This window comes from Heloderma suspectum, chromosome 13, assembly GCF_057233095.1.
Source record: "Heloderma suspectum isolate Gila_16-S chromosome 13, 16-S_ref, whole genome shotgun sequence".
Taxonomy (NCBI): domain Eukaryota; kingdom Metazoa; phylum Chordata; class Lepidosauria; order Squamata; family Helodermatidae; genus Heloderma; species Heloderma suspectum.
In genome coordinates this window covers 32,308,270-32,326,102 of record NC_139470.1, presented here as the reverse complement: position 1 = coordinate 32,326,102, position 17,833 = coordinate 32,308,270, and the positions used below count along the sequence as shown (strand labels likewise).

The 17,833-nt window shown below is 44.3% G+C and overlaps 1 protein-coding gene across 1 annotated transcript in view; it reads right to left on the bottom strand.

The window, feature by feature from the left end:
- The window catches only part of SPECC1L (sperm antigen with calponin homology and coiled-coil domains 1 like), a 93,174-nt gene that overhangs the window by 41,000 nt on the left and 34,341 nt on the right, over positions 1 to 17,833 (bottom strand). The window contains exons 6-10 of the mRNA XM_084819914.1: positions 12,868 to 12,941; positions 12,319 to 12,494; positions 9,385 to 9,548; positions 8,387 to 8,478; positions 7,039 to 7,129 (exon numbers count right to left, since the gene is read on the bottom strand). Of these exons, the coding sequence (XP_084676040.1) occupies positions 7,039 to 7,129; positions 8,387 to 8,478; positions 9,385 to 9,548; positions 12,319 to 12,494; positions 12,868 to 12,941 (597 nt within the window). The remainder of the gene's footprint in view (positions 1 to 7,038; positions 7,130 to 8,386; positions 8,479 to 9,384; positions 9,549 to 12,318; positions 12,495 to 12,867; positions 12,942 to 17,833) is intronic.

The following is a 17,833-nucleotide window of genomic DNA, read 5'->3' as shown; positions in this document are numbered from 1 at the left end:
TCAGGTGATGATTTTAATCCAGCTTGGGTTGATGTGCCAGCTGTGACCATCCCTTGGTCAGTCAGAAAGAGGCATGGTCATATGTACCTTAACTACATCCAGATTGTATCATTGTTCTAGGTGGGGCTGCCCTTGAAGAGTCCCCAGAAACTTCAGCTGACTCAGAATGCAGTAACAAGGAAGCTGGTTGGAAGCATGCAACACTACATTACAATGGATGCACTGGTTACCAGGATTGTTTTAGGATACAATTCCAGGTATTAGAAATTACCTTTAAAAACTTCAAAGTAGTTTGGGCCCAGGATACCTTAAGAATGGTCTACTTCTGCATTAGCCTGCTTATCCTTTAAGATATAGGCAGGGGTGGGGGAGGCCCTTATTTGTGTCATGACGGTGGTGGGATGGTACGCAGGAGAGGACCTTCTGTGGCCATGCTTTGGCAGTGGAACTCCTTGCCATAAAGCTTGCCCCCTCCCCCATGATCCTTCACCGTCTGGTTCCACTTCTGTTACAGCAAGCATCTGACCTGCTGAGACACAGCTTTTAAACTGATACTTGATTTTAAGCTCTTCTGTGTGGCTCCTGCCCCTACCATTCTTGAACTGTAACAGTTTAGTTTGTGTAATTCTAACTGTTGTAAGCCTCTCTGAGAACTGTGCTGCAGTGGAAGGCTGGGATATTAGTACTGTTAATAAATAACTAGCTGCAAGCCTAATGCTACACAATGGCCCAGTCCAAGCACTTTTTGATCCAGTGCCAGAGCACCAAACTCCTATTGCCTGTGCCAGCCATGACACAGGTGGGCCACCCAGTGTAGAGAAAGTTCTCTTTTCCAGTTTTTGTAAATATCACGGGGTGGATCTAGGATCTGCCTTCTGTGAGGGGAAGGGCTCCGCTCACAGAAGGTCCCTCTGCCTGATTTTTGGAGATCTCCTTTCCTCCCATACCACATCTCACCCCATTCAGCCTGGGGTCTAGGTGGGGGGGCTGCCATGGAAAGGAAGGGGCGGGTAAGTCCACTTCCACCATCTTAAAGCTTGATCCAACCCAAGGCAAGTTTCAAATTTACTTTCCCTTGTATATTAAATCATTCCAATGACATTCAAAGAATAACCAAAGAAAATCCAACACAAACCCCTCTTATAACCCTGAGAAGACTTTACACTGTAAGTGTTTACCTGACGTTTGTCAAGGTAGAAAAGGAAGGCTACTGCTTTGTCATAGGAAAGCAACTCTTGAGAAATTTCTATTTTAAAAGCCCCCAGGCATAAATCAAAGGACCACATCCAGCAAACAACAGCCATACATTTTTACAGGAAGGGCACTTAACAAGTTTGTCAGCACCAAAATAATATTAGGAAACGGAGAAATAAATATTGGGCATGCAATTCATGCTGCTGTGATAGAATAATGGCTTTTAAATGCTGTGCTACTTTTTGTTATAGAAAAATAGCAATGAACGCTAATAGAGGAACTATGGGTTAAATCCACAAACCCACACAGCTACTTCTCCACGCCCAAGGGAATTTTAGACTTGGGACACTGTTGCACAAGACACACAAGTTAGGCCACTTCTGAAATCAAAAGGACTTCAAAAGCAGTTTGTGATATGGCCTTTGTGGGGAGAGGAGAGATCTGCTTTCCAAGGAAGTCAGCCAAAAATCTTACAAACCTTGCAGTTAACCTTACCGAGCTCTTTGGATCCCAGCCCATCACTGGTGGTCTACATTCAGTTTCAAATCAGAATATATCCATTAACACTGTGAGTGTCATTACAAAAGCTTCAAGGGTGACATAGGGCCACCCTTGCTCTTATTGCCTTTTGAAGGAGATGTGCCTTAAAATGCATACAAACAACTCTGGAAGGATGGCATACATGTTTTTCTGCAGATGCCTGTTCAGCAAAACTGCAGGAGCTTGTAAGAACACAATTCTTGTGTGTTTTTGGAAGAGTAATACTGGAACTGGATGAAAAAATATTATCTGAGTTCAAGTGGTCACATGCATCACTTTACTCACACCCATTGCCAAGTACACTTCCACAAGTGAGCTGATGTAGTATGCTAGAAACATCCCACAGAGGCAGGCACCACCCCTTCATTTGGTTCCTCCTCAAGTCAATTAAAAGGTCCAGCCAGAGCTCAGCAATTCAGACGAAGTCAGCTGATTCCTCCACAAGCAAGTAATGAAAGGGAGGTTGCTTACCTGTAAAAGGAGTTCTTCCAGTGGTCATCTGTGCATTACACATATGGGCTCAGTGCCTGTCTGGAGCCCCATTTCAGTTAATTTCTATAGCTGAGGAAGCCTCCCCCATGGGTTCCTACTTTTTCCCTCAGTTCCCCGAGACTGACATTATAGCCTCGGAACTGAGATGGATCTTCGGTACTCACATCAAGCTCAAGTATGACACCAAAGAGGGGATGGTGGATGGGTTGTGTGAATGCATAAATGACCACTCAAAGAACTACAGTTACAGCTAAGGAACCTGTCTTTCTTCTTCATGGTCTCTGTACATCACCTATATGGGCGAGTAGCAAGCTGTCTTACTGCAGAACTGAGGAGGACTGCACTACAGAAGGAGCAGTCAGGTCTTGCCCAGACATCCAGCTGACAGTGCTGAACGAACATGGATGGCCTCGATCAAGTTGCAGCCCTGCACAGGTCAGGAATGGTGACACCTCTGTCGAACACGACCGATGTTGCCGCCACATGAGTAGAGTGAGCTCGGCCTGAGGTAGACAGTTTGAGACCAGTCACCTCATATGCTAGCTGGATTGTCTTGACAACTCACACACCAAAGCATCGAGACAGGGAGACCCTTGTGCTTGTCGCCACAACAGACAAACAGATGGGGAGATTGTCTGAACAACTCGGTCCTAAACTTATAAAAAGCCAATGCCTGACGAACATCCAGGGCATGAAACATTGACTCCAGCAGAGTAGATGGAGAAGGAAGAAAGCTGGAAGAACAACGTTCTGGTTTAGATGAAACTCTGACATCACCTTAGGAAGGAAACTGAAGTCAGGATGGAGAACCATCTTGTCTCACTGAAAGATGAGGTGAGGAAGATCTACGCAGCGAGCGCACAGCTTGCTGGAGCACTGTGCCGATGCAGTGGCCATGAGGAACGCCACCTTCCGCCAGATCTACTGCTGCCAGTGGCTCAAAAGGCTTGGAGGGCAGTGTTTGCAGAACAACAGGAAAGCCCCAGGTTGGTACCACCAGACGGATAGGGGGAACTAAATTCTATACTCCACAGAGGAACCGTCTTCACGTGCGAGAAGTTTGAAAAGCCCTCAACTGGAAGGCGAGAAGCAGAAAAAGCAGCAAGGTAGAAGTGGAGAGAACAGCGTTTCAGACCTTTATTAAACAGTGACAACATAAATGGAAGAACTAGGCACATGGAGCAGTGAACAGGTCAAAGCCTTTGGTGCGTGCAAAAGACAAGAAACCAGCCCACTTACAGGTATAAGACTGTCTTGCGGAGGGCTTGTGAGCAGTACCAAGGATGCGCTGGATTGGAGCAGGAATGTTACTGTCTGGACCGATCACTGGATCCTCCATGCCATCATGTGGAGTGTCTGAAGGCCCAGGTGCCGAGCTCTGCCTTGCTCTTGAGTGAGAAGGTGCGGCACTGCTGGAAGCTGAATGTAGTCGCCCTTTGCTAGGTGCAGGAGTAGGGCAAACCAAGGCTGGCGAGGCCACCACGGGGTGATATGAATGCATTGTGTGACATCCGTCCCTATATTTGCCAGGACCCTGGTGATGGATGATGCAAACATCCCCCATCGATTCAGAGTCCAGATCTGCTCGGCTGCTGAACGCTGGTCAAGCAGTATCGTCCCTGTGGGGAAAAAGGTCAATCTCCGGCGTGCCCCACCAGCAAAAGAGACTGGTCAGGATTTCTCTTCAGGAAAGTCAGCAAGGTCTGGCTGAGCCAGTCAGCAAGCACATTGTCTATACTGGCCACTTGGCTTTCAACCAAACTGGTCCAACACCAACGAAAGATGGGGACAGTGAGGGTGATCAGAGGGAGCGATCTTGTTTCTCCCTGCTTGTTCAGGTAAGTGACAACTGTGATATTGTCCGACGCTATCTGGACCACAAGGTCCAACTTGAATGCCACGAGTGACTTGTCACTGCCCTCAACTACAGCAGACTGATGTGTTCAGCAGCTTCTCTAGACAAAAACCGAATGTGTACTGTGAAGCCTCCACAGTGCGCTCCCCATCCTGAGAGGGACTCATCAGTAGGCATTACACAGGATGGAAAGGGCTGAAGAAACATTATGCCCTATATTAGGTGATTGTGAGCTGTCCACCATTGCAAAGTACTCTTTACCCGGGTACAATGGGCATCCTGCTCGGTATTGAAGTTCTGCCTGTGCAAGCGGGCATACTGCATGACCAACATTGTTGCCATCATTAAACCACGGAAGCGCTGAATCTCAAACACCACGATAGTCCTTTGAGTAACTTGGCTGCTAGGGAAGTTAAAGAGTGGGCATGATCTTTGGGGAGAAACGCTGGACCTGACCATAAGCTGAGGAGAGCCCTGATGAACTGGAGCCTTGGCACTGGCTGCAAGTGTGACTTCTTGTTGACATAGAGGCCCAACTCATTTAGGAGATTACTTGTAATCTCAGTTGACTGAAGAAGCTGGCACCTGGTTGACGCTACCAATAGCCAGCTGTCTATATACAGGTAGATGTCCACCCTGTGCACCCAAATGGTAACACTTGAAATTGGTAAATGTTGGTCCCTATCACGAAGCAGAGGAAGCGTTGGTAAGACCTCTTGATTGTGATATGAAGTAGGCGTCCTTCAGGTCAATCGAGGTGAACCAGTCTCCCTTGGACAGCAGTGGTAGGATTGATGATAGGGAATGCAGAATTTCCTGGGCATAATGTAGGTGTTGAGATCTCTGAGATCCAAGACTGGACGAAGTCCTCCATCCCTCTTCAGTACCGTGCAGTAAAAGGAGTAAAAACTGTGGCAGAGATGACAAGGTGGAATGGTTCTATAGCATCTTTTGCCAAAAAGGTCTGTAATTCTTGTCAGAGGGCTGGTGTTGGAGCTGTTGACTGGAAGATTCCGAGTGGAGGGAGAGTGTTGAACTTGACCCTGTAGCCCCTCTGGACCCACGAGTCTGATGATCCAGGCTGGAAGAACAGAAGATGGGCAAGTTCTGAAGACAGGAGGTAGAGGAGAGGGATGAAGAAAGAAAGGGGGAGAGTCAAAAGTGACAGTTGCTACTGCTGTCACTCTTGTGGCAAAAGCTCTTAAACTTGGCTGAGGAGTACTGCTTTTTTGGTGCTGGAACCTGCTGTTGAGATGCTTGCCATAATCCTGATTGCTGGTAGGGAAACTGCGTTGTAGGAAGATGATACCAGTGGCGTTGCTTATATGGAAATGGTGGCTGGCTCAGTCCCATGCTTCCTGAACAAGGCTCAGTGCAGGTGCAGAGCCCATATGTGTGATGCACAGAGACCATGAAGAAGAAACATAGTTTTGCTCCCAGGAGAGTCCTACATTGGAGGCCTAATACTTAAAAAGCAGTACATGAGCTGGTAAACCAGTGTCTAGAACAGGGATGACCAATTTTGGGAGGTATGGGGTGCCTTTTTACCTCCCGGACTCCCCTTCTACAGGCCGCAGTCTGCATGGTGCTCCCCCACCCAAAAATGAAACAAAAATCATTGGAATGCAGGACACGGAATAATGGGCTCAAGTGACAGGAAGCCAGATTCCGGCTGAACATCAGGAAAAACTCCCTGTAAGAGCAATACGACAATGGAACCAATTACCTGGGGAGGTGGTGGGCTCTCCCACGCTGGAGGCGTTCAAGACAAGGCTGGACAGCCACCTGTCAGGGATGCTCCGACCTGGATTCCTGCATTGAGCAGGGGGTTGGACTCGATGGCCTTGTAGGCCCCTTCCAACCCTACTATTCTATGATAGTGTATGGAGCTCTACAAGCACTGATTCCACATTAAATTTAACCCTTTTGGCACTCCATAGCAGTTATGGAAGCCTTTTTTATACATATACACATACACACACACACACACACACACAAGTAACAAATTTTTTTTCAGGGGGGCAGTGGAGGGGGGCTGGGCCTACATTGGTGCGGTGGCTGCATGTGGGACACATGTTGCCCATCCCGTGCCAGATTGTACCACCTCAGATTGTACCACCTCCCTCCCTCCCCCCCCCCCCACCTTCCTGGCACATAGTCAACTAGATGTCAGGAAGAAGGTGGATTATAAATCTGTGGGAAGGGCTGGTCTTAATTTTATTAATTTTACTTGGCTTTGGAAATAATTATGCTACTACTACAAGAAGGCTATTAAAGGTGGCTACCGTGTACAGTACACAGAAGTCAAGGCAGGATATAATTAATATTGTTAATCGCTAACCTTTTAACAAGTATTCAAGGTGAGCTGCCAAAGTGGTAAATCATATTATTATCATTTTGTCATAATGACGAAACTAGTCTTTGATTTTTAATTATACATGCATTGATATGAGTGGCTTTACTCTGAGACTCTGGCTTTCATGTCTTGTGTCCTTGCTGTCCAACAATTCCACTATGACCATATGATAGTCCAATTCTTGAAACTAGCTCTCTCCCTTTTCCCTCCCCACAGCATAGCTCACAAGTTGTCACAAGGTAAGAGGAAACCAACACTAGAGAGGACAGCATGGAAGAGAGAAGGCAGGGGAACTGGGGCGACACACTGTATCAACCTAATAATCATGTTTTATTGGAGTTTCCATGCGTTACTTTGCAAGCTTGCTTTGGGCACCTCCTTTTTGGAGGGGGGCAAAGCAGGATATAAATCCTTCTATATAAACAAAGGAAAACCTTGCTGCACATATAGAACCCTATCCTCAAGAGAAAAAGAGCTGATGTGTCTTTTGCAAGAAGTCCTTTCAGACTCTCCTATTTGATGCACATTTTCTTTTAGCTAAAGGCAGCTCTGAAGAACTGTGGGAATTATTGGAATAAGACTAACACAGCAAGACACGTACCTTGCACTGGGATTTCTGCATAACTTGGTCTTTTGTCTGACAGAGTTGTAAGAGGTTTAGAAGTAGATATTGGTCCACTTATGGAATGTCTCTGAAGGAAAACCAAATCAATTATCTGTGAGTTAGAGGAAGCAGCTTGCTAAAGCATAAGTTATAAACAGTTTACAATTTGAAGATTACGATGTTATCTGAATTTTACAAGAACTATCAAGATAGGCAACACCATCACAGTGCCACTGTACTCCAGCTGAACTGGTCTGAACTGGGGTCCAAGCATACATAGTTCAAAACTAGCACAGCCATAAATCTGCACTAGAGTTTCAGTTGCAGGTCCTTGTCTGATGATCTATTTCACAGGGCTGCTGAGAGGGCAGGTGGGGCTTTTAATTCATTTTAATTACATCATTGCAATTATTAATCACAATCACAATAATAGTAGTGATGTGTAAATTGCTGTCTTAAGTACCCTCAACAGGATTCAACGCTAAAGAACATGAATGTTGTATACAATCAGGCAACTGTAGGGAGCAGGACTTGGAGGGCTTGGGTTCACTTTCATGCTCAGCTGCGACGATCATTGGGCCAGAATCAGAGATAAGAGTGTCAAGTCTAACAAACTATTTATTTGATTTTATTTGTTACATTTATTTGTTACAATCACTACACCATACTGGCTCTCAAAAATTCAAACACGGAAGAAAGCAAAACTGGCAGATATGCCCATCCCTAGCTGGGGACTGAACCTGGGGCCTTTTACAAGCAAAGCCTGTGCCCTACCACCCTGAGTGCTCTCTCCCAATCCCTCCTCCAGCTGCAAAAGGGACTGTCTCGTTTGTTAATCCAGTTCCCTCACGACATTTGACCCCTAAAAGTGTGGTTTAAGCACTCCCTACAAACCAGGATCAAACCTGGTTTGTAGGGAGAACTTAAACCTCAGTTTCCCATTTTAGACATTGTGGGGAAAATGTGGCTGAACAAACTGCTCCACAGTGTGCGTGCGAGAGGAAGAGTGCTTGAGCTTTTCTCTCATTTCCTCTCCTCGATATCATAGTTTGGTGGACCAATAGTTATACATCTGAACCTAGACACTGGCTCACCTGGCCAGTCACTTTCCCAGTGTAACCTACCTCACAGGTTGTTATGAAGATAAAAGGGGAAAAAACCCATAAACTCCTGCATGGCATTCTGAGCTCTTTGGAGAAGGTCAGGATAAAATTATGATAAATGTAATGTAATGCAACATCTTACTGCAAAATCTTCTCTTTTATTTGTATAATGCAAGTGTTGCCACAAATCCTGCTATACCAGCCTTCCCAGAATTTCTTCAGGTCATTAAACACACATTTACCTGCATTGGGGATACTGCAGCTGCCGGAGGAGTTTTCAGAGGACTTGGGCTCAGGGGAGTACGAGGAATCGTAGCAGCAGCAGGACTAGGAACTACAGAAAGAAAGAAAGAAAGAAAGAAAGAAAGAACAAAAGATGGATTTTTTTCCTTAGGGCACAACCATTCTTGAGTAAAACCTCCTCTCCTTTTCTCCTCTAAAGTGACAACCCAAGTATGATGGGAAGCAATGTGCTAAATTCACATTTATTTAATGTATATCCCACCTTTCCACCAAAAGTGGTGTTCAAGATGGCTTACAATACAAATGAAAACAAAAAAATTAAAACATAACTTATAAACAAATACATTAAAACACATGTCCTAGAACTGGAGATCAACCCAGTCTGGTCATGGACTGTCTTCACAGCTTGTGACGCGCTCCAAGTAATATGGCTGAAAATCAGTGCATTTCCCACTGAGTGATGCTAGTAATCCGCATAACTCCAAGGAGGTGTTTCCTTAGATAAAGCTAATATAAAATGTGCTTTTTTAATCAACAATTTTCAAAGCCCAAACTAACTTTATGTTTGGTTTAAAGCCAGAGGACCATACCAATGGAATTCATGGATACAATAATATAAACAAGACATTTAAAGATAGACTAACAAGCATCAAGACCAGGCAGTTGAAAAGGAGGCTTGACATTGAGATGAACAAGGCTTGCCATGCACTGCCTCAGAACGAGGAATTGCATGACTCTGGGTTCTCAAACTGGAGCACATATTATCCAGTATCTTTTCAAGAGTCTCATCACTTAGCTGGGAACTTATTTGAATGATACATGCTGCATTCTACTGATGTGTACAGACAGCTTATTCTGTTCACATTTTGAACTAATAAAACATTCAAACCACCAGGTAGGCAAGTGGGGCTAGGAAAGAGATGGTTATATTTAACAATATAGTAATGCTTCCAAATAATATGGCATTAACTTTATGCGGGCAATTTTTTAAAATTACCTTGTGAGGCACTGTCAAAGGATTTGATGAGAGTTTTGACGGTGGGTGTGGGCTCAGAAGAAGTGGACGATCTGCGACTCAACCCCATTCCTTGCCTCAGAGCTGCTAAGTCTCTTTCTACAGCATTCATGTAGTTGTAAACTCGGCCACGCTCCTCTTCTTGCCTGAATATCATAGTAAGGCGGTCTTTAACATACCTGAAGACGTTTTGTATTGTACTCTAGTATCTGACTGATTCGTGAGTATAAGTGAGCAGGCGATATGTTAAGCTTGAAACTTAATGTTACTTGAAAAGGAGACCCACAATTATTTTTAGGTGGAAGGACACTGGTTTCATTTATATGGTGGGCATTTTTATGGGTCAGGGTGAAATTAATAGCACAGCTTTGTAGACTAAAATTCTAATTCTACATTTCTGAACTAATATGGACACCATCCTCACTCCAGCAAATGAGACATTTGGGAACTTACTAAAGCAATGTGGGTCTCTGCACGTAGAGATCCTGCTCATTGCCTAATACATCAAACTGGGGCTGGGACAAGTAGAGGACATGGAATTGCAGACAAATGGTGGAGCTTTTTGGAGTTAGGGGCTTTCTCTCTCACAATTTGCACCAGCACTCTCCTACCTACTCCAGCTCCAAAGGGGCACGGAATGATAGGATTCTCATAAGGAACAATTAAGCTGCTTAGCACTCTGCTCCTTAGTGGTGCTTCACTTTATTCAAAAAGGGGACCATGCCCCATTATTCAGTTGAGCTGCAGTGTAGAGCTTGCTCAATGAACTCTACTAGAACTTACCAGACTTCTCAGAGATCCTTTAGTTTGGGGGTGGGGAGATTGGTGTTTCCATAAGGACACTGAGCATTTTCCTTACCTTTGAGTTCCCCTTCTACTTGTTCACCAGACAGTGGTTCAGACACAGCTGCTCTCTGCTCCACCCAGTAAGAGGCAGGATCTTTTTCAACTCAGAAGACTAACCCCATTTCCTTCCTATGGTCAGAAACTACAATCTAAGTAATAAACCTTACTTCATATGGCCTAACCCAGGCCGTGGTGATAAATCTGGACTAGTCACCCTACAGGGTGGGAGCTGGACAACTGTCTGGCAAACAAGTAGACAGAGAAGTAACAGGGAAGGAAAATTCTCCACTATCTCTACTTGGCACCATTCAGTGATCCAGTCATTGAGGTATAACTAAGTAGTACCCCACACATATAAGGGTGAGGGGGAAGGGCAGTTTAGAGTCATGGCTGAATTACACACTGACACACTCTGTGGCCAAAGTCCACCTCAGCAGAGGCAAAAATATCAAGCCTCTCATGCTTTGTGAGAGTGTGAAGGGAAGACCCGCTTGTTGCCCTGCACTCCTCTTCAGTACCAATGGCCAAGAGGTACCTGCTCCTTGGAGGGAGGGGGGAGCGACAGACCCAAGAAGTGGAAGCTTCCCCAGAGCTCTATAGACTTCTGACTGACACTTCATCCACTGACAGAGAGGGAGGTCTTTGAGGCAGTCCCACCTCTGCCCTCATCCTCTAGGTCGGGGAGGACAACCCATGGCCTGCAAGCTGCGTGTGGCCCTTGGGGATGGGTTGTGCAGCCCATGCCCATGTTTCTACGCAGCTCAGCTGATCAGTAATGCTGGGACAGCAAACCAGGCTGGGGCCACAGGATGGGGCGGGGGGAAGCTTTCTTCATCTCTAAGCACTCTTTGAAGGTATATATAGAGCAAGGTATTTAAAGTTTAAATGCCTTTCAGTCACTCTGCTTTCCAATTACTGATCAGAAGAAAGAACAGGGTTTCCCAGCTTAGCCTGGTGAAAGCCTCCCATGCCCCCCCAGTGACCCCAATCTGAATCACTGTGTTTCGTATGCATGGGACTTACTTCAAAGTAGGCATGCACAGAATTAAACTGTGCTTTGCATGCCTAAAACATGTTGCACTGAGGCTTCTTCTGAGTAGAGTTGCAAAAAACTGAGCTGTGCTTTGCATACTTGGGAGGAAGATGTTCAAATTAGTAAGAATTACATTTGTGTGCACATGTTCAATCTCCAGCATACCATGGATGTGGTGCTCGCCTGCCCTAGATGACGAAAAGGAAAAATGACCATCTGAAGGGCTGGGTACAGTGAATAAAATCCTCCTCTAGAATCAGAAGATAGAACAGGTAGAACAGCTAGCCAGGCAAAATTAATTCCTAAATGTAATAATGGGAAATCATAGGAATACATTTTAACCCTTCACTATACATTTGGGTGGAGCTAAGACTCCACCCCCAGGCTGTTGTAGTGGTTACTTTCATTCTCCATTTCAGTTATGTTTCTGCTGGTTTCTTAAAAAGTTTTTAAGTGGTTTCACAGCTCCAAAATCTTTTGATGTGGAGCAGTATATAAATATTGTAAATAAAAAAATAAGTAAAAAGTTCCTTTTTCATAAAGTAAGGAACTAAACACTAGAGAGTCTGTAAATACAAGAAGCTCTTGAGGTAAGCACCTCTTTCCCATTGAGGCTTCCTTCTTCTTTGTTTCATTTTCCATCTGGTTTGCTTTCAGGGTTGTTTACTCTCAGCAAACAACTTGCTTCTACTGTGGAGACGGGAGAAAAACTGGTCTTAGGGAGGAAGTGCCTTTCTAGCGCAGCCTCTTGGATTGGTTTTCTTCATTAAAAAAGAATCTGCCTCCTACCAGAGAAAGCACACAGCACCGGTGGCTGGACCAGACCCCTGGATGGTGCTAAGTAGAGAGAAAGGGGGCTTTTACAAAATTGCCTCTTTTTCAAGTCTCCCCCAAGAAGTATGAATAAAGGTTTTTAAGATGGCAGGCTCTTGTCTTTTCTTCTGGGTGTACAGCGGAGCACGATTTTCAGCTTTCAGAGATATAAGAAATTAAACTTGATACAATATTAAGAAATAATCTAATTTTCATTCACATACTTGCGTGATTTTATTTCTTCCAACTCTTTTGTGAGTTTTTCATTCTTCTCTTGAGCTTCATGCAGTCTGCGCTTTAAGTCTCCAATTTCTTCCTGGGCCTCAGATTTTATATCATTTGCTATGACCACAGCAGTCTGCAAATCAGCTTGGAACTGCCGCCATTCTGCAGATTCCTCCTGAAAACAAAGAGAATATAAAGAGAACCTGAAAAAGAAATTCACTGCCTTTAATTCCATGATGGAAGAAAGGTAAGATAGAAATGGACTAAATAAATAAAATTTAAATCACCAGCAATGAAGTCCACAGGCACCAATACACCTCCCCGCCAAGCTGCCACCTTTATACTCCTCCACTGCTCCTCCTCCCTGCCACAAACACAATGACCTGGTTCGCCCTGAAACAACCCTTGCTGTCTGGGTTTGCACACTATGATGAGCCGGGTGCCTGCAGCAGCCAGCACAAGACAACAGCCCCCATCAGAAAATTAAGCCATGGTGGGCTGTAATGTTGTGCGAGCCAGGTCGCTGTGTATAAAGCTGGGCTACCTACCCTGAGCCGCCTGTGCAGAGTCTTGATCTCTCTTTCCATGTCATGCTTTTGGTCTTGAAGCTTCTTAACAGTATCTGGCAAAACAAAACCAAGACATAAATATTTAACTATACACACAATAACATGTTTTATAGAGGTATTTGAGGCAGCAAATACTTTGATGAGCTTCCGCCAGGCTTTAAAAACCTGGCTGCTCAGGTGGGCATTTGGGGTGGGTTAGGGTTTTTTTTTAGAGCAGTGTTGTTTTGTTATGTTTTTTTTTTTGTTCAGTTGATTATGTAAATTTGTTATTAGTACTGTATGCCATCTAGAGTGGCTGGGTAGCTGGCCACATGGGCAGCTAATAAATCAAATGAATGAATCAATGAATCAATATTTTAGAAGTTCTTTCTGGGCAAACAGTAAAGCTGCATGTGGGGCAGAGGGGAAGAGAAATGCGTGCAAGCCCAGCATGCAGGTTCCTTTGTGCCGGTGCATGTAGCACTAAATTATGGTTTAGCGTTATGTGCAAATGCTGCTAGTGAGATCACCACATGAAAAACTCTCCTGTAGATCCACCACTGGTAACACAAAAAGAACACATTCTGCCCACCAACTTCTAATTCAGCACCTGTAGTTTTCATTTCTCTCTATTCATTGCTTGAGAACAGGTTGATTCTAGTAGAGAAACTGATGAAGTAACCTGTATATTGACCATACAAGTGGGACCTGCAACAAACGTTGCAGCGTGCAGTGCCCTTGTTCAGGGCTCCAGCCAGCCAGCCCATTCCACCCACCCTGTTTTCTCCTTTGTCCCCCTCCAGACACTTGGCTGTTCTGTGGCTACAGAGCACGCTCAGTCCTCATCGGGTTGTTTTAGGGTTCTCCCCCACCCTCTATTTTTTCCGTATGATTTTTTTGCACTTTGGCAAAGCCTGGTGCTCCTCCAAGTCTTCTGATACCTCCCTGTTGAGCATGGATGATACTGTTTGGCTACATAAGGACTGGCACTCGGAGAATGAGTTCCTTATTAGTATATTGGACTTGGAGAAGTATTTTGCTGATGCTTGAGTCTTAGTGGCACATTATTTCTAGAGAACTGTTCACAAAGAGATAAACTGTAAAAATACAAGGTACTGGAAAGGAAAATCATGCATTTTGGCTCAGGCTCTTTACATATCATTGTGCTGGTAGTGCTTCTCTCAAACAAAAGCTGCCTATAATCAGCATTAGCTGCAGGCTAATGCCACATGCTCTATTTCCTTATAATTCATAAAGGAATCAGATACTGATATATATGGTTCAGATCTCCTTTCAGGGTATGGACCAAGAAGAAGAGGCAACATGAGAAATCCTTCCCACAAACTTAACTTACTAGGTACAACTTACTAGGCAACACACACTAAGTACATATTTTGATTATTGCTATACACTATACAGGGGGCTGCCTTTGAAAATGATGCAGAAATTTCAGCTGGTCCAAAATAGGGCAGCAAGATTGTTAACAGGGTCTGTTCAATATAATATTAAACCAATACTCTGTGATCTGCACTGGCTTTCAATCCATTTCTAGCCCCAATTCAAAGCCCTGGTGTTAACTCTTAAAGCCCTAACCAGCTTGGGGCCAGGTCACCTGAAAGATCATCTCCTCCATATAGCCCTGAAGATCATCTTCAGAGGCCCTGCCCCCACCAGATGAGGTGAGGCAGGTGGCTACTAAGGACAAAGCCTTTTCAGTGGTGGCACCCTGGTTGTGGAATGCCTTCCCCATGAGGGACTTTCCAGGTGCCTACATTGTGGGCTTTTCCATGCCAGGTGAAGACCTTTATAGTTTTCCAGGCTTTTTAGTCCTTCAGTTTTGTGTTTGAATATGTTATTGTGTTTTAGATCTTTCTGTGCGGCTTGTTTATTCTCTATTTTTATTCTGGTTTAAGCTTTTACAAAAATTATATCATGTTTTATCATGCTGCATTTTAGGATTTAATTTTTTGTGAACAGCCCAGAGAACTTTGACTACTGGGCAGTGTAGAAATGTAATAAATACAATAAAACAAAATAAAAGGTAGAATATCAATTTTGCTATTTCTTAGTCACCAATTTCAGTTAGCTTGAGATGAGCATTGTTAAATGGAAGGGATAATCTGAAAGGGTGCCATCATGGGTGCCATCATGGGTGCCATGAGGTTATTAATGTGTACTTAAGTAATTTTATTACAGATATAAAATGCATGTAAAATGTGATTACTAATGCATACATATGCTGCAGCCCCCGTATTTATGTGAACATACAAATACACTGCTGATTTTAAAGACCCAACACCCTAGCTTAGTTATGAAGGCAAAAGATGCTCAGTCAAGATTCATTTCTCAAATAACGGAGAGTTTAAAGATTGCCACTGAAGTTCATGCTTCACAGTTTATACGTGTCAGCTTTCAAAAACGAAGCATGCCACCTAGTGTACTAATGAATGAAAAGTTACAGCCCAGTTCAGATAATAGTTTCCTCTATGTGTATGTGGCGTGGGGGTGGGTGGGGGTGAGATCACACCTTCCTGTTCCATCAAACATTCACACATAGGCATAATAGTTAAATATGCCCAGGCTGCATGTAGTATACATGCTTATATGCCTGCCCAGCACAACTGATATCACAGATCAAATCTGGGAACCGGCTGGGTGATCTGAGCACATGTACATAACTTTCTTCAAAGATTATACTCACTCTTGAACATCTAATAGCCTTCAAGATGAGACAGGGGTGTGTTCTAGCTTCCCTACTACTCGCAGGAGAGAGACTGGGGGACAGTATCATCCAAACAAGCCTTGTGAGTTTCCATTGCACTTTTGGGCATCAAGAGTCTGAGGTTAAAAAGGAACCACCTCATTACAGGTCATGGCAAAACACAAGTCTCAATTTCACCTGTCCTTACAGAACAGAAGAGCTAGAAGGTGAGATTCTGTCTTCTCTGCGACACTTTTGCTCCCTTTGCATCTTTTCCACAGGCAGCATGCACCTCTGCATCCTTCTCCCTTCCTCTGTTCCAAGCAGGGAGACAAAAGCTAATCTCAAGCTCTACTAACACAAGGACTTTTTGCCTTTCCTGCTCTCTGCCTTCCAACATTTTTGCAAGGCTCAAATCATGCCCATTTTCCAATGGGAACATACATTTTTCACACATAGTTTGAGAGCATTCAGTCAATCCATTATACTTCACAACTCGCACAAAATACCGTCCTTCTGCCTTTTCATATTTACAGGATACAAGCAGTAAGGATGTAGGAAAATTTCATTGCTGTTCAAAAAATAGATGAAAATGCCCCGCTTGCAACCTGAACCTGCTCAATTTTTTTGAGAAAAGACTGAACATTCTAAAGCTTGCAATCGTGTTCGCATTGTTTTTGAAAAATGCGCACTTTAAAATTCACATTTTGAAAAGGATGCTTTAATCAATGGGGGGGAATGAGGATTTGGGTGCATGCTTAGAAAAATGCACATTTTTTCCTGTTTAGGAAAAAAAATACTCTTGCGTTTGAGATGACAGAAGCATCAGCATGGAAAATGGATGAGCTCAAACATCGCTCGTTTGCCCATTCCTAACAAGCAGTCATTTCATATGGCTTCCAGTTTCTACCCAGATTATTACTCTCATTCCAAATTACTAGGTAAGGACTTGCCTATGAGTTGAACTGGATGAGAACTAGATGAGAACCAACTGCTCCAGCAGCTGTTCTGCACTGCTCCTATTGAAAACATTTACGTGCTGAGCAGTCGTACAGGCCATGTTGCACTCCTCCCAAAAGCAGGCAACTACTCATTTTGTACTTTATGCTTTACTAGGAAGGAAACATCTGCATGAGCTTTGGACTTGGCCACCACCACTGTCATGTGTGGTTAAGCTCATCCTAGGGCCGTCCTCCTTGTTGCATTCATTCATTCTGCCTGGTATAAGACGTGACTGTATCACAAAAGCCCTCTAATGGAGAACTGTACAAAACAAGTAGCAAAGTGTGACCGTTAAGCTACCTACCAATAAGAGGGAGAAAACTCTGCACCATTTCCTTAATCTTTCAAAGTTAATTTTCACTTAAAAGAAAGCTGCAGACCTTTGGATGAAAAGCATTTGATGTCTTAAGAATGACAAAGAATTGAAATCATAAGTTCTCTCTTGGAATAGGAGACCATGCCTGGGGTTTCAAGAGTACTCTCTAGCGTGCACAGTGGGGCTGAAGGTTGTTTTTATGGCTGCAGCCTCTGGAACCACATCATAAACTGCTCTGGAGTGGTGTGTTGCAACCTTTAGGACAGATGCAGGGAACCTCCAGCCCATGGAGGCTCCCAATCTAGCCTGTGGAGGGTTGGGCACCCTAGGTGGGCCATTCCCCCGCCTCTCCATGGGTCCTTCCTCCTCCTTAAGTCCCGCTCCCAGAAGGGGAGAGGAATCCCAACATTATCGCCAATGGGAGGCTGCACAGGATACAGGAGAATCCCCTAGCTATAGCTGATCTGTGATCAGGGATAACATGGAGATTCATTCTGAGGAACTTGGCAGCTGCTTGCAGGATCAGCTTCTGCAAGCAGCTGCTGCGTCCCTCTGCTTTGTGCACTGCTCATGTCTACTTGGGACACAATCGATGTGTGAAGCAGGCAAGGAGGAGATGACCAACTTTTCGTTACCTCCCACACCAAAAAGAGAAAGGTCTTTGTCCTTGTTGGTGCCTGCATCACATCTGACAAGTGTAGCAACCAGAGAATGGCTTCAACAGATGTCCTAATGGCATGGGCAGGTTGATATGTGAGAAGATGATTCTTAAAGTTCCTGGACCTCAAGGTGTTTAGTCCTTTAAGTACTAGCAGTTTGAACCGGGCTCAGACATGGACAAACAATCAACGAAGCTCTTTTAAAACTGGTGAGATATGGTCTGAACAAACTGCTCCAGTTAAAATCCTCACAGTTCTATTCTGCACTAACTGTAATTTTTGAACCGG